A 22,951-nucleotide genomic window follows, 5' to 3' on the forward strand; every position below is an offset into this window, starting at 1 on the left:
CGCAGTATTACAAACAAAGTCTAGAAATCAAAGCGCGATTATTGGATGACGCATGTTGAATGCATCTCCTAACACAATCACTCCTTTCTTCTTATTCAACATAGTTGACATGCTCTTAGTTGCCACCACGTTCATCCTATAGCTCCATCATTGATAACTCAAGGATTTTTGTAGGTATCTGAGATTAGAATGAAAGTTACTGTCTATAATATTCGATCAGTCACATAATTATACCCACAATTTAACTAAAACTATGATGAATGCATGTCTATATTTTGCATGGACCGTTTTCAAATGTCAGAATGTGCTCACGTGTATGTCTCATCTACGTACTAGTCCCACTAGCTTAATTAGTAATATCAATTCTCTGTAAAAGCTGATCACAGATTAAGCATCTATTAAACTTGATGCATACCGCAGGAGCCATACTTTTCTCGAGGAAGCTAGACATATTTCACCGACTGTTATAGAAGGAACACTATCGGCAGGAATCTCGGCAATACAACGAACCTCCTCACTGCTTATTTGATAAGTAATGCAGACAATTGGTCTAGAAAGAATAAACGGCCAGTGAGTTATGTACTTAATTATCTCCACTCATGGACATGGACCACATGTTTAAGTGATGCATCCTTTTTTTGCTTTGTTATAACTAAATGGTATAGAGACTAGAGCAACTCTTTCTTGGCTGTTTTATATGAACACGACAACATAAACCTCACGACATAAGTTCGTCAATTATTGGGACGACTGCACCAAGAAGTTAGTGATGTCTACAAATTTCACTAAATTCAATTTGTTGAGAAAATTAGTTTGATTAGGAGTGGAATGAAAATTAGAAAAATCAATTTAGAATTACATTTAAGAGATTAATAATCATAAAACAAACTAAAAGTATGAAGTAGCAAAACGTGATTGCAGATTCTAGGTGATACCTGACTATGTCGTGTTCAACTTGATTAAAAAATATTTTTATTTAAAGGTATGTATTTTTCATGTACTTAAAAATAAAAGATTTTAAGGGAAAAAAATTATTGTCTGAAATTACGTGATCACATTTTAAAAACTCATTTTTGTTAAATTATTGAGCTTTTGATAAAAATAAATCTGGCAATATTATGTGGTAAATTGTGATAGTACTATTTTCATAGATTCTACTATCGTACAACTTCTATTTCCGTATATTACGAAAAAAAATCATGTAAGAGAATTAATGCCAGCAATTGTACGAGAAGTCGTTTTCTTATTACAATCCTTTTCTGTCTACAGAATATACCGACATGTATATATTCCAACTATATATATACTAAATAATAGTAAGCACAGTGCAATACAATTTTAGCAAATGCACAATCACAAAGCTGAACGCTCCATATATGTTGTTATATTATTCGCGGTTCAGAGCATCGATGTTTAAAGAGCTGTTGTGGCCATATAGCTTTTGCGATACGCGATTGCATATGATGGAGACAACATTTGGCTAACCCCTTCAGCCTTGAGATGAGGAACCAACATTTTCATAGACAACTAAGGATTCACATTAAAAACAAAAAAAATCAATATCAAATTGTAATATGGTAAACTAAAAAGATCAACACTCACACATTTACGTAGAATTAAATTTCGACAAAAAAACAACTAAAATATAAGGAGAGACATAATGACTTACACCAAAAAGTCTGAGGCTATGCCAGATGCTAAGAGGAGAGGGAAAAGGAGAGAGAAGTTGACCAATGGAGGATAGTGTAATGGCGCAGAGATGAAAGATGAGAGAGAGTGGACGAGGGTTCATGCCGCCGAGCAGAGCCATCAATCCTGACGTGCGAAAGCCGCCACTAGTGAGGTAATCGTAGCATCCCTGTCTCATTGCTTCTCTTGCTTCGTCCGTCGATGCAATCAGCACTTGAGAAAATGCATTCCCTAGTGTGTTCACCGTCGCCGACATTGGCTTCACAACACAAAATCATGTAATCTTTTCAAAACACCTTTTTGAGGTTGTATAAGCGGTTTTAGGATTCTCATAAGATTAGTATGTGACGTATTACGTATATATGCTCACCTTTCGAATGACATAAAATGACTTAATAACTTCTGAGATTTTGTTTGCATCACCGAGGTTGGCCAATGGCTGGAGAAGGCGGCGTAGAATGAGAACGTCAGAGAGTAAAACCATCATTCCAGAAGCGACTACTGGATGACGCATGTTGAATGCATCTCCCAACACAATCACTCCTTTCTTCTCGCTCAAAGTAGCGTCCATTCTCTTTGTTGGCATCGCTTTTATTTGTGCTCCCTCTTCGATCCCTTTCAAAAATACTTTGCGGAGATTTTGAGGTACCTAAGAAAACAAGTGCAAAGAGATGTTCAAATGCATATATATTCTGCATGGATTCATGAACCGCTTGCAATTGTTAAAAGTGAGTACGTATATTTGGTACAACTAAGTAGTAACACCAAATTAATAGTATTGATATCAACGATTAATAAGTCCACAGTGCATACCTGAGGAGCAATAGAATTTTTGAAAAAGTCAGCCATTTCACCATTTGCCATAGAAGGAATATTGCCGGGGAAAAGCTCCGTAAGACAACGAACGTCGGTGCTGCTGATTTGATACAACATGGTGAAGGAGGGTTTAGACATTATCAACTTTAACCTTTCTGGATCTTCAAGCTGACAATTCTTTGAGATGTAACCAACTGTGTACGACAGAACCTCCGCCTATATCAAATTAACAAAACGAATAAAATTGAATAGTATCCATTATATTCTTAATTTGTGAGTAAAAAATGATAGGAAAATACTATTCAATTTAAAGATATACTCACATTGTTGTCGTTAAGAGAGCGACGGAGGTTAGAGTAGCAACCGTCGCATACCACAGTGAGAGGTGCAAAGGCAGTTGTTTCTTCGCCTGAACTGTTCTTGTACGTAACCCCTTTAATCACTCCTTTCTCTTCTATCAAAGACTTCACCGTCCCTTCTTCAAGTCGCACACTGCCAAATAATAGTTATTGTCAAGTTTAATAGTAGCTTCAAGTCAACGGAACTATCTAGTAATCAATTATAAATTCCAAAAATATTGTATTTATTTACCCCATAAAATAACTTTATGACTAAAAAAAAAGTCTTGTAAGTTTGGTCCGAAAATAAGGTATTTTTGTTGTAAATGAAAGTTTGGTCGAGTTTCTAGAAATTTCATTTTATAGAAAACAAAAAATAATTGTTTGTCAAGGTTTATTAATTAGGTTTTGTCTAAAAATCAGTTAGCAGCGATTTTGATTCATATTTTTTTTGATATATTAGATTACATCACTTACACACCAATTCTTATTTTGGGTCAGCTTTAGTTCTCATAATTCATGGTTTTCCATCTCAAAACAAACAATTAGTAACGTAGAGAATAGTTCAATTGTTGTATATGTTTAACTGAATCCCTTTACCTTTTCTATGTGGTATTTTTAACATCTTAGTAAAAATGGTGAATATATAGAGATACATACTTGGGGAGAGAAGAGGCCTTTTGGCGCAGTCTCTGGACGAATCGACCATTGTGAAAAGTTCGAGCAGATGGTTCATAAGGAAAGTTGTTGTCCTCCACTGGAAAAGGCGCGACTGCTTCTTTACCGTCCTTATAAACTGCTAAGCCGGTGGCTATCTGTGCATCTATTCCCTCCAAACAATCTATATATATATACGCACAAATATATTATCATGAAACGAAGACAAAATATGTCTTACGTTAATTTATGTAAATGTATAGATGAAAAGTGAAGCGTAGTCAACATACCTTGAAGACCAAGCTTAGAAAGCAAGAGTCGTCCTCCTGGTTGCATAAACTCACCCATCATTCTCTCTGGTTGTCTCATGTCTCTCTCTATCACATGTACTTGACGCCCGTCCTTTAACACAAAATTAATAAATACAACTGTTCATTCCAACCTAAATATTGCAATCATATTGTAACTGAGCTATATATTGTATAATATTGTTATTCTACCATCCATGCACAAATAGTTTAAGAGAAAAAAAAAATTAGCATAAAGTGCGATTTTACGTACCTTAGCAAGAGCATAGGCGAGAGCTGAGCCGCCGACACCGGCTCCGACGATGATAACGTCAGCACCACCGTCTCTTCTCTCCCCGGCCGCCACATCCACCAACTTCGCCGCCTTCTTCTTCATGTTGGTGACGTGGAATATTGTCCAAGTCAGCACGAAGGCGAGTAGCGTCCATAAACAAACTTGCGTAAAAGCCATGTCCATATCTATTGTATTATTTTTCAATATGCTTTATGAGATGAGAGAGCTGAGAAAGACGGACTCACCGATTTATAGTCGCCACGGACGTGACATCACCACATATGCTAATTTATAATTATTAAATAAAAATGGCGAGATATCGATATTTTTTGTTGTCCATAGGATTCTTATCAATTGTGACTTGTCTAAGCTGACAAAAACAAACGATATTTTCTTTAGATACAAACACAAGTTATTGTCCACCCTAATAAATGATTATGTTTGCTATATGGAACAAACAAATAAAAAGCACCGGCCACTAAAACTAAAATTATTGACATTTCTGTAGCTCTTGAATGATGAATTAAAGAGTTAAGAAATGGCAATTCATGTTTTGATTAAAAGAGGAACGTACCAAACTGGTTTTTTATAGGAAATTTCATATAATTTTCTCTACCACCAGTTTATATGCGGACAAAAATCAACTTTCATTATAGCTGATGGAGTTTTTTTTTTGTTTTAAATAAATTAGGTCTCATAACCATAATTCTTTTTAACAGAAATATATTGACCATCGATTTAAAAAAAAAAATTGATGACCATTTGATGAACAAGATAGGCGAACATAGTCAAGAGCTTAGCCAGGGGTGGTTCTGTGGGTGTGCAAGAGGAGCACAAGTTCAGGGCCAAAAAAAATTTCAAAATTTTCCACTAATTTGAGGGTCCAATTTTCCAAAAATACAGAATTTCCTCTAAATAAGTGTCCAGATTTATTATCTGACACATGACCAATCTTATGTTTGAGACTTAGCTAAATGATGAATTCAACTCTTGAATGATGAATTAAAACATGTCAATCAATGTTTCGATAAAGTGAAACGTCCCAAACAAGTTGTTTAAGATAAGAATTTGATTTCATATGATACACAGTATTCTCAATCAGTTTATATGCGGACTAAAATCAACTTTCATTTTAGCTGATGATGCGTTTTTTAATGAGAAATAGGTCTCATAACCGTAGTTACTTTATAATTAACAGAATGACCATCTATTTGAAAGAAAAAAAATTGGATGACCATATGATAAAAAGTATAGGCGAAAATTTTCTAGTACCATATGTCAACGTTTTGCGATAAAATATATTTTATTCCCTCTCATTTTGTTTCTATTTTTTCAGAAAAATATGTCTTTATCCGTCCTCTTGGAACATTTACATTGCTATATAGATATGGCATCAACATTTAGAAAATAGTAGCGTCCATAAAGGTTTTGCGATACGCAGCTGCGTTAGCTGGAGACACCGAGACAGCATTTGCCTCCCCCATTCAGCCTTGAGATGGGGACCCAACATTCTCAAAGCCAACTAGTAATTCAGATTAACACAAGTAAATAATATCATTAGTGTAAGATTATAAAAATTAACTAAGAAAACTATATAGAGTTACGTAAAAAACAATTTCTTATACAAAAAAAAAACTAGTAAGGAGATATCTAATAAATTACCGCAAAAAGTTTGAGGCTGTGCCAAATGCGAAGAGGAAAAGGAAAGGGAGAGAGCAGATGGCCATCAGAGGATAGGGTCAATAGAAACTCAGAAAAACGGAGATACAAACGCAGAAACTGTATATAAATCAATAGAAGCTTATAAAAGATCCATGCAGATTTGATATGTGAAAGAATTATACGAACCTTAGCAAGAGCATATGCGAGAGCCGAGCCGCCAACACCGGCTCCAACGATGATGACATCAGGACCACCGTCTCTTCTCTCCTCCACCGCCTTATTATCAAGCCAACTTTGTTGACGTTATCTTACTCCGGTTGGCCACGTACGTGGAACTCCGGTTGGCCACGTACGTGGAACAACGTCCACGTCAACACGAAACCTATTAGCGTCCATAACCACAAGTACGAGAAAGCCATATCCATCATTACCGTTTATTTATTTTTCTATTAATTGCGTGATACTTTAGTCTTTGATCTGATCTATAAGACAATTCAAATAAGCGGAGTGATATATATATATATATATATATATATAGATCATCTTCAGTCGGCACAAGCGTCACGTCATCACATTATAAATATCACTTCTGATAGTTTAAAAAGGAAATCACAGTGAATAAATATACTCATAATTAAATTAATTAAAGAAGTGGCTAGCTAACTATCTTCTGAAGCACTTGAAATTGTGTATGTGTTAACCGAAATTGTAACACAGTAAAAATGAATAGTGTATTTTCGATGATTTGAAATTTGATAATATATTGTAAAAGAAGTGGCTTTGTGTATATAACGATTAGATATATATATATATATTTTTTTTTTTTCCTTCTTGTATCTGATTTTGGGACATATTATGGATTATAAATGTTTATAATATTATTTACTCAGTTAATAATAAAACTTTACACACAAACCTATATTAGTCGTCTCAATTATCTATTCTTCATTGCGATTTTATAACATATACCAATGAAAATGCTATATAGAACAACGAAATTCCAATTATATAATTTAAAGTTGACAATTGTAGGGAAATTGGTTACTAGAACGTGATACTTAATATCATAAAAGTCATTAACCCACAATTGTTAGAGCATCCACAACGCTGTTTCTTAAGCGTTTTTAACAAAAATTTATTAATATAATAATTGAAATGGATTGGATAAAATGTTGAAATGTTTTTTCTCTAGAAACAATTAAAACCGTTTCTTCTGTCACGTGTCAATTTTTAATTAGTTAGCAAAAAAAATTCTTCCTTTCTCTTTCTTCTTTTTTTTCTTATCAATTTCTCTGTCCTTTTTTACCTTTTTTAGTATTCCTCAAATTTAATAATATAAAAATTAACAAAAAAATATATTTTGCATTTCAGCGTTGCGGATGCTTTTAGTTTACGTGTCCTACGTTTGTCTGCCAGTCAATTCGTTATTGCATATCAGATTAACAGCACGCATAATTTTCGTGTTTTTGTCCCTACTTGCACAGAACACCATTTTCTTCGTATTATTCATCTTAAAATTCCTTAAGGTCAAAAATTTTACTAGGAAATCTTATCATAAAAAATAATCAAAAACACTTATGCTATAGATACTTAAACACTTCACAACTAAATATTTCTATAATTAAGCCGATGAAATCATCATACTTAATAATCACTTTTTGGATAAATACGAATCTAACATCATCCACGAAACCGAAACGATAAAGGTGAGAGTTGTTTTTACTTGCGTAACCATATATGGTCATCTTGAAAGAGGAGTTCAAGGTCAACGAATGATGTCACTCATCGTTCCACGTGATCTATAAAATTTGGGTTGCCATACATTTTTAGGGATGAGGTTTAACTCCTTTTTTTGGCTGCTTTCCATAAACACGTCACTTCAGTTCTCACCACATAAAACCTTATTACAAAATGAAAAAAAAAAATCTCACCACATAAATTCATCAATTATAGAATGAGTACACTGTATCTATCTACATATATATATGTATATATATTTATGAATTTATTCTCTTGAAGTTTCCTTCTTCAAATTTACATTCTCTTCTGAAAATATACAAACGTACGGGGAGAGAAGTAAACCAAAAAAAGGTTAAAAATATTAAACATTGTTCAATTCTAAAAGTTTAGTTTTATTTAATGTATAATATAATTTTTAGTTTTTATTATAAAAATTAGAGAAAAAAATTGAACTGTTCAACTCTTTGATTTAAGGTATTTCCTCTGTTTCGTTGAACTTACTGTTTCCTCTGAGGAAATACTACAATTCATTTTGGCTTTCTAAATAAGTGAAATATAAAACTGTTAGTGTTATTTGAACCAAAAAAAAGAAAAACTGTTGTGTTAATTTACAGAAAGCCCAACCCATGAAGACTTCGTCGGGCCCATTAGCCCATTAAGTTCAAGATAAAGATAAGAGCTTTAGTTCGTCTCTATGGAAAGAAAAATCAGAGCAAGAAAACAAAGCAATCATTAATTCAAGAATCATAGGAAACAGAAGATGAAGAGAATTCCTCGTATCAAATTTCCTCAGAGACACTCTACTTCTTCCTCCTCTGCTATTTCATCAGGTTTACATTTTTCTTTGAATCCATAGATCGTCAAAAGAAAAAAAAATCATTTCTTAGTAGATTCTCTTTCACTACTTTTTGCTTTTGTTTTTGTTTTTGTTTGGTTCTTGCTTTATCAGATGCCAATTTCTTCGCATCAATAGCTTTATTTTTGTTCTTCTTTTTTGTCTGTGACATTTCTCAGGCTCTGGACCGGTGCCGGGATCAGTTGCCGGCGGCAAGAAGAATGTGACGGCGAGTTCGGATGTTCCGGCGGCTCCGAAGAACACTGCTGATGGAGGAAAAGCATCTCTTCAGCCGAAACGCACACCTGTCTCCGACAAGGAAATTGAATCCATAATGGTGAGTGAAATTAATAACTCTTAACAAAACGCTTTCATTACGAAAATGGAAAGAAAAAGAAAAACAATTCATAATAACTCAACTATGAATTTTGCAGTTGGGTGGTTGCATCTGACATTCCTGTATTTGAAGATATGATCGACACTTTGGGTTCTATCTCTTTTCGGCTGGTGAAGTTTATTATTATATGCTTTTTTTCCTTTTTCTTTTCTTCTTTTAATGTAAAGAAAGAAAGAACTAATAATGTAGAGAGATGATTTTGTATGAATGATGCTCTTTCTCGTTGTCAAAAAAGGCCGTCCTAGTTTCTACATTATTGTCTTCACAATTTTTTCTTTTTATATGGTAAGTTGCACACTTGCACTATAGTAAAATGATAAATGTTGCATTCTAAAAATAATTAGGTAAATAGCAAAATACTTCAAAGTCAGATTACTACCTTCATCTTCGAATAATTTATTAAACCATAATAAACACAATTCTAGGAATTTTTATCATTTGGGATTCATTGCTTGTAAATTAAAGTTGAAGAAACTGTACTCTTTTAGAACCAAAACAGAAAAAGAAACTACTCATAGCTCGAGTTTAAGCTCCCAATAATTTTCAGCTGGCGAACAAAAATCTAATACTAATATACTGTTATTAGGTTGACCAAAAAAAATATATATACTGTTATTAGAAAACTCATCATCAACTTATTTTAGTTGGTCAATGTATAAAAACCATGTAAATTGAGAACTCCGATAAGTTGTTTGAATAGAATTACTATTTGCAAATCTGAAGCTGCAAAAGAGCTTCAAGCAACAAACTACACACAAGAGGTTAAGACCCCAACAAAAGAAAACCAATCCGCATTACTCTGATTCATGTGCAAGCAAACCACCGGATCAGGTCAAACAAGAGAATAAAATAAATAACAAACAAATAAGTACGTTGAAGAAGAATCAGATCTCAAGTTCTTGAGACCAGCAAACTGATATATGTGCTTTGTGTTTGCTGCCAGATGGTCTGACTATAGCTCGGTGTCGCAGAGACGGATCATTATTTCAGAGACCATTCTCCGTGCGAATGGAATATAACTGAGGCTATACCTGTCATTATCATGTGATGTGTATAAGAAGAAGATGTTCAATCCATAAAGGCTCAAGAACCTTATAGAAACAAATCCGGTTTTGGACTTAAACTTACCAAATAAGTGCACAGGTCTCGCATAGGATGGCAAGCACCGTTAAAATTTTGCTGTGGATCTACAGGAGGTGAGAAAGAGTTTAAAAAGACTGAAATTTCAAGCTGAGAAATATTTGGAACAAACAAAATTGCAGGCTTTTGAGATTGGCTGAGATTAGATCTTGCAGTTACTCTAAGCATCTAGTTTTGGAGCTAAACATGGTCATTGGTTGTTGCATGAGAGAGCAAGAAACTCACCAAGAGAGCGCAAATGAGTGCAACAACGACGCATCCAATATAAATGGATGTAGCGTAGATACGAACAGGGTCCAACATCATATTTATCTGTTGCTCAGCTCCCATGAGGAAAACTGTGCTGCCAAAGAAACATTGATCTCTTGTGGTTTAAAATATAACAATGTGGATATAGAAAAACTGCAAAAGCTTTTGTTAGATATAAGACAATATCATCAGATTCTGGAAACAACGTCTAAATTGGAATTTCACCTAAACAATATCAATGGATAGAAGCAAATGACAGTAAACATCAGAAATCAAAATGACAAAACCTAACTGAAATCCATCCTACGCACACACACACAAAAAAAGAAAGGACTCAAAGATCAAATCTTTGAAAGTTTTAAGAATTGAAATCCCATGAAACCGCTAGATGTTAGTCAACACAGCAAGTTCTCTCCACGACATTCAAGCAAAACATACCTTCCAATAGCGAGTACATTTCCAAATGTGAAGAGCAGTGCAAATTTGATCGGGATAGCAAATACAATCATAGACTGCAGAAGAAGAGTCATAAAACACGAATTACTTCTAGAATTGGCTTCATGATTAACAAAATTATACCAGTTCGATCCATAGAACGTGATTAAGAAGAAGATCAATAAACACAAGCCAATACGAATAAGAAATCGAAACCCATGACATGAAAAGCAACTACAGTCTCTTAGCTAGCTGAGTAGAAACAGAAAATTTCACATTCTTCCAATAAAACAAAGGCATTGATATGTCAAATTGCTCTTTTTACCAGAAACATAAGCAGCAAACCAGCGGCCAAAGACGCTGCGAATCCGTACATTCTCTGCAATTCGAAGAAGATTAGGAAGGTACACAGACAACAACAATCCCTAGAAATCGCGAGGAGAAGACAGGGAGAAAGAAACCTGGGTCGGGGAGAGAGAACAGAGACCCTCCGATCCATCTTCAAGGAAGTTATCGGTTGTCCCGTCGCCGTCTCCGTCTCCGCCACCAGAGAAGAGTTCGTTCAGCTTCTGCATCTCGATTACTGCTTCTGTTTGTTCCGATGATCGGAGAAATTATTAACCAAAATCCAATCAACGACGTGCAATCATCTCTCAAATCTGGGCCACGTTAAGCCCAAAATCAACAGTGACACATATTAGGCTTTGGCATTCGGGTTTTTAGATGGTTTCGGATCGATTATTTCGGATAAGTCGGATCTATTTATTAAATATTAAATAGTGAGGAATCGCGTATATAAAAAAAAATTTCTTGTCACTTGGATTTTATGTGTTGATTTATCCAAACTAAAGAAAGTTAATGTTCATGAATGGAATTTAATTTTCACTTACAATTATGTGTACATAAAGCCAAATGGTGTAAGAAAGTGAATTAATATAATACTACAGTCAAATCCTTATATTACTAAAGCACAAGTCACTTCACCAATTATATGGTGACATGTGGCAAAATTTTACAAAAACAAATAACAGAAAAAAAATCTCAAATAATAAATTCTCAAATTTTTTTTCTCAATTTCAAATCCCTAAAATTTCTTCCTCAACTCCACTATCTCTTACATTAACGACGATGGATGTCAATATTTTTTTTTTAATAAAAGAAATAAATGTGTGAAAAATCATCAATTTATGGAAAAAACTACCCATGATCTCTACTTCTACGGTTATATTTTACTGCTTTACAACATATTTCACGTAATCTACACAGAATAATCATCAGACAACACCACTCACTTTTGTTAAATATTTAAATTAATCCTTAAGTAGATATGTCTCTTCTCTAAATGACATATACGTTTCAGAGGAACTTGGTAAATTATCAGAACCTTATCACAAGATCTATGTATGATAAGCAGCTAAACAGTGGAAGAGGCACTTTGCTTCACCTGTACGATGAAGTAATCCAACAAGAGATGCTAACCAATAATTCCTTTCTTTTTTTCTTTTTTGTATGTCATCTTCATATGTTTTGCTAACAAATTTGATCAAATGCAGTCATCAATTCCTTCTTCAGGCTGATAAAGCAAGGGTGTCCCACGAGCATGCAAAACGAAGCATTCATCAAAGAAGAATTCAACGAAAGCTGCAATTTTCATGTGGATGATGCTGTCAAGAAGCTTGAAATGAATCTCTGCGTCTCTCTTCTATAATCTGAACGTTTCTCCATATCTAAACTAATATTGTGAAAATAGAAAGGGAGGTGTGAATATGAAGGAAGTAAACGAGACCATGGGAACAATAACAGAATAAATCAAAGATGGTGCTGGAGAAGAGGTGGTGAATACAAAGTTGAATAAGAGGCAGCAGAGATTGATACTAACATGCAAACCTAAAGAGTTAACAGCAAACCACCCCAACATTTAGAAAGCAAACCACCTCAATAACTCAAAACGTAAGTTTGTATCTGAGTTTTTTGTTTGTTTGTTTAATATATAATGTCACCTTCTTCAAATTAACGACTATGTTCTAATAGATTTTTTGTTTTCTTTTTTATTGAACCAATTTTCTTTTATTAATATTGAGACTATTGTATATAATAAGGAAATGAAATGTTAAAAAAAAATTATTTTAAATTATTCACAGATTTTACATGCAATAATTGATTGATATAGGTAACGTTATCGGTGCATAGCACCAGGTATAATCCTAGTTAATTTATAATTATAAGAAACCAATTCAAATGATGAGCAACAATAAAAAAATTGTTGACCATAGATATTTATATTAATAATATTTATTACGTTTGATAAGCTATGATATGTTGATATTAGAGATTTGAGTTTTCTTTCGTCTAAAATTTGATTCGTTAGCGTCTTTGATATTGAATTGACATGATATGAATTTAGATTTGGATTAAGTGAATATAATATCGTTGACCTGATATATAACACTCAAACTCAAAATTATTTTGGTAATTCGGAAAGGCATATTTAAGGGAACAATGATTGTGTGACCTCATTTTCACTAATCCAATCTTAATATATCAAAGTATCATACTGTATATTCTAATGCAATGTTAGTAAATCATAGTGCAAACCATTCACTGCAAATCATAGTGTCAGCGTATGGTTTTTAATAATATTTATTAACCATAAAAAAAATGTATTCATTTTATTGACATTTTACTTAGTAAAAATTTGTTGTTTTTGTGTACTCAAACATGGTTTAGAAATTTATTTTAAGATTAGTCGATTGTTTCGATCTTTCTAATAGGTTTGAAAATCAGATGAATTATTTAATGTTCTATTATAGGGAAAACTTTGTAATATTGTTTTTCTTAAATTGGTTTGATGATGTAGCACTGTAGTCTGTAGATAAAGAATGCTTCTTTTCCTTATATGACTTGATAAACCGAAACACTTGTACGCGGTCTCGGAGACTTATTCAATCGATGTATCGATCGATTCACACTTCTTAATATGTTTTTAATTGTTAATTTGTAGAATTTTTGTCAATTTGTAAATAAAGAAGCAGTTGATAAGGTCTGGATCCAAAATGTCATCTTATTTTTGTCAGTGCTTGTGTCAGTGCTAAAGGGACAATATCTCTGGATCCAAAAAGTCTTCTTATTTCTAGCATCCTATATATTAGCAAGATGCTTTGTCTCATGACTCATGAGTGTAACGACTCCTTAGTTCTTTTGTTGAACACTTGTTGTAAGAACATCAAAACATTCAGTTCAAAAAAAAAAAGAACATCAAAACATAAAACAAAAGAACACTTTAGCTAGTTTCACTTCATCAGATTTCGATTAAATTCGATTCTGATTGACCTGTTAAACCACAGAAAAAGGGTATGTTTTTTTTTTCCTTCTTTCTATTTTCACCATTTTCTGCAATTTCCCTGCTTTTAAAAATATTTGTAAAGAGTGACTGATACTTTTGACACAAGGCAATGAGTTCCTACGATGTATTTATAATATGTCATCTGAGAAAACACATAGGTATCAGCTTTTTCTTTCTGTAGTGTTGATTTTTAGTAATAGGAGGAGATCTACACCAAAATTCAGATTAATCAACACAACATGCATTACTATGAGAGTTTTGACAGTGGCCAAAAAGAGGGCATCCATTAAAATTGATTTTCCTGAGTACTTTACATTTTCTACGTGTGTTTTTAGTTAATTTTCTACAAAATATTTTACACTTATGGAATTCATCCCTCGTTAACCTCATGGCTCATGTTGCTAAATAAATGAATGTGAAACTGATATATGTAATAGTGTAATACGTAAAGACCTAACTTTTTTTTTTTTTTTTTTGTAAAGACCTAACTTTGTAGTATATTTGCATTTTGTTCTTCACCGTTTAACTTTAAATTTGTTTGATTACTAATTGGCAATGTTATAGGAAGAAGAAAAAAAAATGGGACTAGGAGCGAGAAACCCAGATAGAGAGATCTTCAGCAATTTTGGCCCCTCCCATCTTACATCTATTGATTGGTCAAAATTTTACTTTATTATGTACTATTTTAAAAAATTTGGTTTTAAACTTCGAAAACATTGTTTCGTATAGGAGTGTAAAGTATAGGAGTTTAAAAAACAAAATTTAAGGAGAATAAACAAGATTGTGAATTGATGTGGAAAACAGATTATAGAACGTAAAGCGTTAACAAGTGTTTTTAGGATAGACAGAGTATGCAAGTGATATTTACTTTTTATAATTTACTTTGAAGAAGTAAATATGTCAATCGAGCTACAAACTTACTATATGAACTCATTGTGCCGTGCACGAGTTACTAAGTCAATATTGACCTTTCAGAATTAGTATGGATAAACACTCATTTTGTTTTTGTTTTTGTTTTTTTCCAATAGGACTAATTCGTACCATCGAACCTCAGTGGCATCAAGTTTGGTAAAAGGAGTGTACACAATGGAAACAGACAGGAAAAAGAAACGGGTAGGTCGCGAGGCTAGAGCGAAGCCCTGGTGGGACTTTTTCCACTTCACTTTACTCGAAGAATTGTTTGACCCAAATGACAAATCCATATACGGTGCCGTTTACGAATACGAGCTCTACAACTTATACCAAAATACCCCTCATTTGAGAGTAGCTCCACGTTACGTGATTGCATTCCGTGGTACGAGCTTACGATTAAAAACAATCTACTGTGATGTGAAACTTGACCTCCGATGCTTCTTCAACTGCCTCCACAGAGGCGCCAGGTTTGTGCATGCTATAGAAGCAATCACAAATATGGTAGGTAAACACCAAGAATCAGCCATCTGGCTCGCTGGACACTCTTTGGGAGCCGGCCTAGCATTGCTGGCCGGCAAGACCATGATAAAATCTGGATACTTCCTCGAGAGTTACATATTTAACCCTCCAATCTCCTCTATTCCTCTAGACCAGCTACTTCAGAGCCAGAGGCTTAAAAGTGTGCTTCGAATCGCCGAGAGTGTCCTCAAATCCACCCTAACTCTGCTCTTGAAGGATCTACAGGTAAATAAATAAAATTTTATATGAAACTCAAATGTTGATTTTCTTATAATAAACTATAAATCTTTTCATTGATTTTTTTTTTTTTTAAATTTACAGCTTGAAGAAGACGATCCAAGACTAGCATCGTGGACACCTTATTTATATGTGAACTCACAAGATATAATCTGTTCAGAATACATTGGTTACTTCAAACACAAAACTATCATGTCTAAGATAGGAGTAAGCAAAATCGAGAGCAGGGGTGCTAGAAGCTCAATTAGGAGTCTATTGGTCCAAAGAAGAAGAACATCGTCACCGTCCGATTTGTCAACCGAACCTCTTCACCTTCTTCTATCAGCCGATATGACTATAAACAGGAACAATCCGAGTGAGTCTAAGACAGTTCATGGGCTTCACCAATGGTGGGAGCAAGATCCGGCCCTGAGGGCAAATTGGGAAAGTTGCTGCATTAGGCCCTGCACTGAAAGCAAAATGGTAAAACTGTTGAATTAGGTCCTAGAATAATGAATTGGTTTCATTAAATCTGTTCAAGTGATCTTGAACGCGGAACCCCCTAACAATCCTTTTCCATTTTGTTCTACTTTTGTGTTTTTTTGTTTTCTCTAGTTTTCCTTCCATTTTGTGTTGCTCTCCCTTCCCCGTTTTTTTTCTTTCTGTTCTTGTGTTTGATCTTTTTTCATGTAACTGTTTATATATATGTTCTTAAAACTACATTTATGTTTACACAACCAAGATGATTTGATATTAGAATCGTATAGTAAAAGTTATAAGTAATTAGCCAAAACCATACCACATTTATTTTAATATATGATATTTAAAATTTACTAGAAAGAGCTAATTTGTGCACTAGCCATATTTTGTCTAAAATTAACCATGTATTAATAAAAAATTAAGTGAATAACACTTAATATACAATTTATATACGAGTGAATACCCATTTGTAACCTCTTTGGTAAAGAGGACATAAAAACTCTCTCTCGACTCTTCTTCAACCCTTCTCTCTCTCTCTCTTCTATGTGAACAAAGAAAATACTTATAACCCTGTCATATTTTCTTCTTCAATTTGTTTTGTTTTGATCTCGATAGACATGGTTGGTTCCATATGGTCGGCTATTTGTTATTGTTACTATAACCTGATATTTTTCTATATATATATTTTTTGACAACCCTGCTATTTTTTTCTATGTACAAGATCAATTCGACGACAAAAAAAGATCAATTCATGGTTTTTGATACAAATTTTCTATATATTTCTTTGATTGACAATTTGTAGATAAAATAATTGTTGATACACTTTTGCACGTTTCAGTGTTAAAGAGATGGTCCTATTTGCACAAAAAAAAGAGAGAGAAGATATGGTCCCATTAATGTCTCCAGATGACCAGATCCATAAAATTTCAATACCCACAAGAAGAAGATGGCCATCTCATCTGTACAAAAACTCAGTTTCTTCCATCAGATTCATTTTCAGAACTCGACTAGTTTTTGATAGATCTCCAAATACCAAAAAGGAGTATGTTGTCTATCTTTCCTTGTTCATTGATTTCAGTTTTTCTCTAAACAAATTTCTCTCCTAGCGATATACTATAACAAATTTACCAATTTTGATGTTTTTTTGTGTGTTTTTGTGTGTGTTTTCCTCATTTTCTCTGCATTCATCAAAGAAAAGTGATTGATGATGATAGACGCAAGAACTATTAACATTTCTTTACAATATGTATTAGATGATCAGGTAGAGAAACAATGGAAGAAGAAGATGATGATATGGTCAAAGAGGGGCTAATGGCCTCTCAAAGAGAGATCTTCAGCATTTCTGGTCCCGTCCATTTAACCTCCATTGATTGGTATTATCTAATTCCATCTCTTTCATTTTATTGCAACCACATCTTTTCTTCCAAATTTATTTCACAGCAAAAAACTCATCACTAATCAGTTTTTTTTTTGGCTAATTCAACGGTTTAGCCATAGTCAACTATCAAATTCTTTATTCTTCAAACTTCCACACCATACATATACAGTATTCTACATTTAGCCAAAAAAAAACAAAAAAAAAAAAAAAAACTAAAAGTCAACGTCATTGATAGGAACAATTCGTACCATAGAACCTCGGTGGCATCATGTTTGGTACAAGCAGTGTACACATTGGAACGAGACAGACAACAAAACCGGATTGGTCTCAAGTCACAAGCCAATCATTGGTGGGAGTTTTTCAACTTCACTTTAGCCGAAACCCTAATCGACCAATCAGATGGCTCCATATACGGCGCCGTTTTTGAGTACAAACTCTTTTCCTACAATTATTACCATAATACCCCTCATTCGAAAACGCCTCCTCGTCACGTGATCGCGTTCCGCGGCACGATCATGAAGCGGCACTCTCGGTCACGTGACCTTAGGCTCGACATACGCTGCATCCGCGACAGCCTCCACGACAGCACAAGATTCGTGCATGCCATAGAGGTGATCCAAACATCGGTGGCTAAAACCGGCAACGCAGCCGTATGGCTCGCCGGACATTCTCTTGGAGCCGCCGTGGCTTTGCTCGCCGGAAAGATCATGACGAGATCTGGTTTCCCTCTCGAGTGTTACCTATTCAACCCTCCTTTCTCCTCTATTCCGATAGAGAAGCTAGTGAAGAGCGAGAAGCTTAAACATGGTGTTCGATTCGCCGGAAGTCTAGTCAAAGCCGGAGTAGCTATCGCCGTCAAGGGTCGCCACCATCACAACAAGGTACTCTTATCCATTAATTATAAACTAAATGTACTTTTAATAAGTTCGTGAATTAAGAAAAAAGTTAATCTGACGACATTTATTGGACCACGGTTGTCTCAGTGTAGTTTACTAGTTTGTCTTAATTAGTGTCTTGTGTATGGATATTATAGACAAGAAAAAAATGCATGTTATTGACATTTTTTACTAGTTTCTCAGTGCCTTGTGTCACAATCCAGATTCAAACTCTTATAATGCATGCATCATGCATGTTAGTATTGTTGGACATAAAAAAAGATACAAGAAACTGGAGGAAGGATATAATTTTGTTTCGATAGGAAATTGCAATTTTTGCTCTTTTACTGGTTCGAATCTGACAAGAAATTGGATCTAAATTATTGACAGGGTCAAGAAGACGATTCGTTTAAGAAACTAGCATCATGGATACCTTATTTGTATGTGAATCCGTCAGATCCAATCTGCTCAGAATACATTGGTTATTTCAAGCACAGAAACAAAATGTTTGAGATCGGAGCTGGAAAAATCGAGAGGATAGCTACGAGGAACTCACTCAGGAGTCTGTTGTCCCGAGGAGGAGGAGGAGGAGGAGGAAGCTCGTGTTCGGATTCTTCATCGGAACCTCTTCATCTTTTACCATCGGCGTATATGACGATAAACACTAGCAAATCGCCTAATTTTAAAAAAGCTCATGGGATCCATCAATGGTGGGATCCTATGTTCAGTGGTGAATATGTTTTGCACCAGTTTAATCAATGACTTCCGCTTTTGTTGCTTCAAAATAATGCTTGAAATCTTTCTACTGTTTTTAATTGTTTGAACTTTTGTTTTTAATTGCTATAATATGTACCTTGTGCGCGATTTGAAGGACAATATAGAAAAACGGAGTCAAAATACTATGAAAGTTTGTATGTTCGTCGAATACTTAAAGAGGAAATGTTATATATCATAGTCGACCAAAAAAAAAAGTTTGTAACATGAATTTTTTTTTTGCTTATTTATCTGACTCTCTTCATTAGAGTAATCTTATGTCTGTATTTAAAGTTCAACATAGAGGTGCATTGCAATGCAAGGAAGCATACTTACGTTATGTTATATTACAAGAGGTTAACATGAATATAAAAAATGTAAAAGGTGTCACTTGGCATGGGTCGGCCTCTGGTTCCGAGAATACTGGTCGAGGCAGCGATCCATAATGGCAGAGACGGTGCTGATAAACTCCTCTTCCGTTGTCTCTGGGGACACAATGGCCTCTGCATCATGGATGATTTCTTCGATCACAGATTCTTTCTTGAGTGTTTCTCTGCACATTATGCTTCCGATGGCAAAAGGTGTGAGACCCTTAGCAGCACCTTTCTTGAGAAGCATTGTCGAGATCCGGAAGACACGGGCGCATGAAGGCGGAATCTCCCAACCGTGGAATCTCAGAAGTTTCATGTCTTGCTCCGGGTCCAGGGAATTGATGTATTCCAATGTCTCTGAAGAGTATGGCTCTTTTGCTTGAGGCCAATATAGCCACTCGAATGTGCAGTCTTCAAACTGTAACAAATAAGATAGAGCTTTAGTCGAATATATTCTGCAGCTGATTTCAATTACTTTTTGGTTGAGATTTTGGAACAAAAGAATGAATGTCGAATTTTGTATATAGTAGACTCGTTTACCTTATTTGGAAAGCAATAGCCGTGGTCAATTGGAGTGAGCACGATTTGACCATCTTCTCCGTCTCGGCTAACCAGAATGTTGCCACCGTGACGATCTGCATTAGCCAGCCTAATGTCCAGAACAGATATCTTGTGAACCTGATCAACTGGGAATACTCGGTATCCCATATCTTCACAAGTACCAACATTGCTCACAAACATCTGCAATGAACCAATCTTTGTGTTCTCGGGAGAGAAACTGTAACCATCGGGATGGTTGAAATCTTTGTGCAAGCATGTGACCATTGTTGTTGGTGGAACTCCAGCGAAACCGGTTTGGTCATGAGGAAACGTTTGTGGTCCAGTCATGGGATAGTCCAAAATGTACGCTGCTACTTCTCTAAAAGCTCCTTCACCAACCCGTGTGCCTTTCTTTAGTCCCTCCCCGTCAACTGAAACAGGCAGTCCGTGCGGATTGTTCACAGCCATTGGCTCCTCGTCAATGGGCTTGAAGACAGAGACATATTTGTGTCCAGATGAATCTTGCATGAAGTACGCTCCCCCTGATCCATCAGATGATTTTATTGGGCCATTTCCCTTCTCCAAGCCCTCTATAGTGTCACTGATAAGCTCTTTGAGCAATGAAGGCAGTTCAGTTTCACGATTAACAACAACAGGCTCCACTAAGAAATCTTGAGGCTTTGCTTGTGGTGATATGTATCTTCTTCTACCATCAACTGAGTTGTGCTTGTGAGTTACATCTTCGATAGAAACCTCAAAATCCTTCCCCACTGGTTTTGCTCTGACTTTAGCGGATTTCCTAATTAACAAGTGAATCACATTCTCTCCTTTTTTACAGAGATCAGTGATGAGTCTCTGGTCATCTAACTCTTCACCATCTAACGTGAGTTCATGATCACAGGGTTTCCCGAACACGATTTCCTTAGAAGCTATTTTCTGCTTCACGTAACCAACATTTCTACTCTTCTCAACAAAGAGCTCAAACTCCTTCCCGCCAAAAGTCTTTACAGAAATGGCTTGGAGATCAGAAAGCCTAATAACCAGATGCAACAGTTTATCATCAGTAAGACCACAATCTCGAATATGGGAATCATTTCGAGCTAGCTCTCTACCATCATACACCAGCTTCTGCTTCTTCACAAAAAATCCCTTGATACTCTGAATCCTTAGCTTCACGGATGCTATTGAATCTGACTCCATGACCCGCATCGGGTTCAGAGATCCCGCAATAGCCAGGAATATCAGGATTGGGTCGTCTAAGTTCAAACCAAACCGTCCAAAAACACCTGGAAAGTTCACAACTTCTTCCAGGGCTGGACTAAGAGCTACACTAGCAACTAACATTCCAACTGTACACTTCTAACCTAAATCCTGAAGGTCTGGATTCCTCGGAAAGAAGAAATTCTAGGAGATCAACAGGAATAAAGGCTGAAATCCCAGAACTCAACCCTTATCTTCTTCCGTGTGGTTTAAAGGACCAAGTTCCTGCACGGATTCAGGAACTCTGAACTGAAGGGCTTTGTAAATCACATCTTGCCAAACGCTATTTCCCAAGTGTTCATATTGAAGTTAAGACAATCCACAACCACCTATGGTCAGGCTTTCATTCGAATTACGGTAGCTAAAGAGTATCTTGTAGTCGCATCAACTGCAAAGAACCTGAACGACCAATGATCACAGGAATCAGCACTGGACAAATGCAAAGGGAAATTTAAAATATAAAAGAAAAATCCAATTTGTTCACAAAGATCATTCACTATCTCTAATTAACCACAGCATATCAAAAATGTAAAATATTCAGATCAAACAAGCAAGATTACAAAAAAAAAAAAAGACGTTCATGCCAACCTCTCCTCTGGTATGGATGATGAACAAGCCTCTAATTTTATCTTCCCGGAATATATAAACCTTAATTTTTTTTGTTCTTCGTCTACATAATTAGAAATCTCTGTAGCTAAAATTAGCTCAAAAGCATAACCAAACAACGGCCACAAATAAGTTTTAAGTCAACGTCTTATTTCGGATTTTATCAAAAGCCAAACAGGCTGGCCTAAGTTTTGAAAGTTTAGCTAAGAAACAAAGTTAATTTTAGGTTGATAAAGGAAAGGATAAATTGGATTTTACCACTAATTCTCACACTTTTACATAAGAGAGACGTTCTAGATCAGAAACGCAACACGCAAAATAATATGGTTCAATCCACATCAACAACAGCAACCACTACAGTTCTCACTTTTCTAATTTTTTTTTTCTTATCACTAAGAGAAATCACAGATCATCTAACGAGCATCCAGAATAAGGAACCGCTACAGAAAATCTCAGAAAATAAAATTACTCACATTTCCCGATCATCGAACAGATACAACTAGTCATTCATGATCGGAAGAGACAACGGTAAGAAAATCGAAAACAACAAATAAATCGATTCTTCAGGGAGATCGAAAATTGAAAAAAAAAAAAAAAAATAATTGGTCCATACCTCGGAATCAAAAACCGTGAAGCGATGAATCAACCGAGCCGGAGAAATCGAAACTAGTTCGTCAAAACCTAATTTCCGCCAAGTATTCGAGAATCGGAAACCCTCTCCATTATCCCGAGAAAATTTGAGCGTACCCAGAAAGAGAGAGACAACCCAGTGACAAGTCTTCTTTGAACAGCGACGAAATTTGTGGGATCTATTTATAGAATTAGACCTCGCTGACTTTTGACGGAAGTTTTATGAGATGTCAAACGCCGTGAACTGCTCTCCACGGCTGATACCGTTTCCGTAACGGACGCAATTGCTTACCGTTTCAGACGACTCTACAAATTCAATAAACCTATGCGATCTCTTTATTAAAAAAAAAACTACAAAATGTATATAAACAATGTGTGAAGATCGTATCATTTTTTCAATAATTATCATTTAATACTATTTGTTTTGGGTCAAGATACTAAAGCTCACATTTAGATATGAAAAAGTGACAAATTAGAAAAAAATAGGCATCTGTTCATTTTTTTTTAGTGCAACCAAAGAATTCCATA

The 22,951-nt window shown here is 35.1% G+C and overlaps 6 protein-coding genes across 6 annotated transcripts; 3 read left to right on the forward strand and 3 right to left on the reverse strand.

Annotated features, from left to right (window-relative positions):
* Nucleotides 1–1,199: 1,199 nt before the first annotated feature.
* Nucleotides 1,200–4,339, reverse strand: LOC18011791 (squalene monooxygenase 1,1). Its single transcript, XM_006394611.2, has 8 exons — nucleotides 4,062–4,339; nucleotides 3,791–3,902; nucleotides 3,504–3,684; nucleotides 2,829–2,997; nucleotides 2,503–2,721; nucleotides 2,060–2,338; nucleotides 1,670–1,948; nucleotides 1,200–1,527 (listed from the first exon to the last, which is right to left on the reverse strand). Exons 1-8 carry the CDS (start codon nucleotides 4,263–4,265, stop codon nucleotides 1,414–1,416), a joined length of 1,557 nt encoding a protein of 518 aa, XP_006394673.1. The 5' UTR covers nucleotides 4,266–4,339; the 3' UTR covers nucleotides 1,200–1,413.
* Nucleotides 4,340–8,161: 3,822 nt separating this feature from the next.
* Nucleotides 8,162–8,972, forward strand: LOC18011792. The gene is made up of 3 exons (XM_006394612.2): nucleotides 8,162–8,314; nucleotides 8,499–8,656; nucleotides 8,754–8,972. The coding sequence occupies exons 1-3, from the start codon at nucleotides 8,245–8,247 to the stop codon at nucleotides 8,769–8,771; spliced, it is 246 nt and encodes an 81-aa protein (XP_006394674.1). The 5' UTR covers nucleotides 8,162–8,244; the 3' UTR covers nucleotides 8,772–8,972.
* Nucleotides 8,973–9,388: 416 nt separating this feature from the next.
* LOC18011853 (vesicle transport protein SFT2B) lies at nucleotides 9,389–11,125 on the reverse strand. The gene is made up of 6 exons (XM_006394613.2): nucleotides 11,002–11,125; nucleotides 10,866–10,919; nucleotides 10,544–10,617; nucleotides 10,082–10,199; nucleotides 9,845–9,903; nucleotides 9,389–9,747 (listed from the first exon to the last, which is right to left on the reverse strand). Exons 1-6 carry the CDS (start codon nucleotides 11,113–11,115, stop codon nucleotides 9,669–9,671), a joined length of 498 nt encoding a protein of 165 aa, XP_006394675.1. The 5' UTR covers nucleotides 11,116–11,125; the 3' UTR covers nucleotides 9,389–9,668.
* A 3,337-nt stretch (nucleotides 11,126–14,462) lies between these two features.
* On the forward strand, nucleotides 14,463–16,031 carry LOC18011854 (GDSL esterase/lipase At4g10955). The gene is made up of 3 exons (XM_006394614.1): nucleotides 14,463–14,539; nucleotides 14,912–15,539; nucleotides 15,636–16,031. Exons 1-3 carry the CDS (start codon nucleotides 14,463–14,465, stop codon nucleotides 16,029–16,031), a joined length of 1,101 nt encoding a protein of 366 aa, XP_006394676.1.
* Nucleotides 16,032–16,856: 825 nt separating this feature from the next.
* On the forward strand, nucleotides 16,857–19,130 carry LOC18012031 (GDSL esterase/lipase At4g10955). The gene is made up of 4 exons (XM_006394616.2): nucleotides 16,857–17,052; nucleotides 17,264–17,383; nucleotides 17,624–18,269; nucleotides 18,654–19,130. Exons 2-4 carry the CDS (start codon nucleotides 17,283–17,285, stop codon nucleotides 19,023–19,025), a joined length of 1,119 nt encoding a protein of 372 aa, XP_006394678.1. The 5' UTR covers nucleotides 16,857–17,052; nucleotides 17,264–17,282; the 3' UTR covers nucleotides 19,026–19,130.
* Nucleotides 19,131–19,292: 162 nt separating this feature from the next.
* Nucleotides 19,293–22,574, reverse strand: LOC18012018 (phosphatidylinositol 4-kinase gamma 3). The gene is made up of 3 exons (XM_006394615.2): nucleotides 22,407–22,574; nucleotides 19,928–21,586; nucleotides 19,293–19,805 (listed from the first exon to the last, which is right to left on the reverse strand). Exons 2-3 carry the CDS (start codon nucleotides 21,269–21,271, stop codon nucleotides 19,404–19,406), a joined length of 1,746 nt encoding a protein of 581 aa, XP_006394677.1. The 5' UTR covers nucleotides 21,272–21,586; nucleotides 22,407–22,574; the 3' UTR covers nucleotides 19,293–19,403.
* Between the last annotated feature and the right edge of the window lie 377 nt (nucleotides 22,575–22,951).

This window comes from Eutrema salsugineum, unplaced genomic scaffold (genome assembly GCF_000478725.1).
Source record: "Eutrema salsugineum unplaced genomic scaffold, Eutsalg1_0 scaffold_6, whole genome shotgun sequence".
Lineage (NCBI taxonomy): Eukaryota > Viridiplantae > Streptophyta > Magnoliopsida > Brassicales > Brassicaceae > Eutrema > Eutrema salsugineum.

What these genes read in the sequence shown, in the direction of transcription:
- LOC18011791 (XM_006394611.2), bottom strand. Translation starts at nt 4,265, where the DNA reads ATGGACATGGCTTTTACGCAAGTTTGTTTATGGACGCTACTCGCCTTC. An exon ending in TTCTAAGCTTGGTCTTCAAG is followed by an intron (nt 3,685 to 3,790) that starts GTATGTTGACTA and finishes ATATATATATAG; the next exon opens with ATTGTTTGGAGGGAATAGAT. An exon ending in AAGGCCTCTTCTCTCCCCAA is followed by an intron (nt 2,998 to 3,503) that starts GTATGTATCTCT and finishes ATTATTTGGCAG; the next exon opens with TGTGCGACTTGAAGAAGGGA.
- LOC18011792 (XM_006394612.2), top strand. Translation starts at nt 8,245, where the DNA reads ATGAAGAGAATTCCTCGTATCAAATTTCCTCAGAGACACTCTACTTCT. An exon ending in CTCCTCTGCTATTTCATCAG is followed by an intron (nt 8,315 to 8,498) that starts GTTTACATTTTT and finishes GACATTTCTCAG; the next exon opens with GCTCTGGACCGGTGCCGGGA.
- LOC18011853 (XM_006394613.2), bottom strand. Translation starts at nt 11,115, where the DNA reads ATGCAGAAGCTGAACGAACTCTTCTCTGGTGGCGGAGACGGAGACGGC. An exon ending in GTTTGCTGCTTATGTTTCTG is followed by an intron (nt 10,618 to 10,865) that starts GTAAAAAGAGCA and finishes CTTCTTCTGCAG; the next exon opens with TCTATGATTGTATTTGCTAT. An exon ending in CACTCATTTGCGCTCTCTTG is followed by an intron (nt 9,904 to 10,081) that starts GTGAGTTTCTTG and finishes CACCTCCTGTAG; the next exon opens with ATCCACAGCAAAATTTTAAC.
- LOC18011854 (XM_006394614.1), top strand. Translation starts at nt 14,463, where the DNA reads ATGGGACTAGGAGCGAGAAACCCAGATAGAGAGATCTTCAGCAATTTT. An exon ending in CATCTTACATCTATTGATTG is followed by an intron (nt 14,540 to 14,911) that starts GTCAAAATTTTA and finishes TTTTTCCAATAG; the next exon opens with GACTAATTCGTACCATCGAA. An exon ending in TGCTCTTGAAGGATCTACAG is followed by an intron (nt 15,540 to 15,635) that starts GTAAATAAATAA and finishes TTAAATTTACAG; the next exon opens with CTTGAAGAAGACGATCCAAG.
- LOC18012031 (XM_006394616.2), top strand. Translation starts at nt 17,283, where the DNA reads ATGGAAGAAGAAGATGATGATATGGTCAAAGAGGGGCTAATGGCCTCT. An exon ending in CATTTAACCTCCATTGATTG is followed by an intron (nt 17,384 to 17,623) that starts GTATTATCTAAT and finishes CGTCATTGATAG; the next exon opens with GAACAATTCGTACCATAGAA. An exon ending in GTCGCCACCATCACAACAAG is followed by an intron (nt 18,270 to 18,653) that starts GTACTCTTATCC and finishes AATTATTGACAG; the next exon opens with GGTCAAGAAGACGATTCGTT.
- LOC18012018 (XM_006394615.2), bottom strand. Translation starts at nt 21,271, where the DNA reads ATGTTAGTTGCTAGTGTAGCTCTTAGTCCAGCCCTGGAAGAAGTTGTG. An exon ending in GCTATTGCTTTCCAAATAAG is followed by an intron (nt 19,806 to 19,927) that starts GTAAACGAGTCT and finishes TATTTGTTACAG; the next exon opens with TTTGAAGACTGCACATTCGA.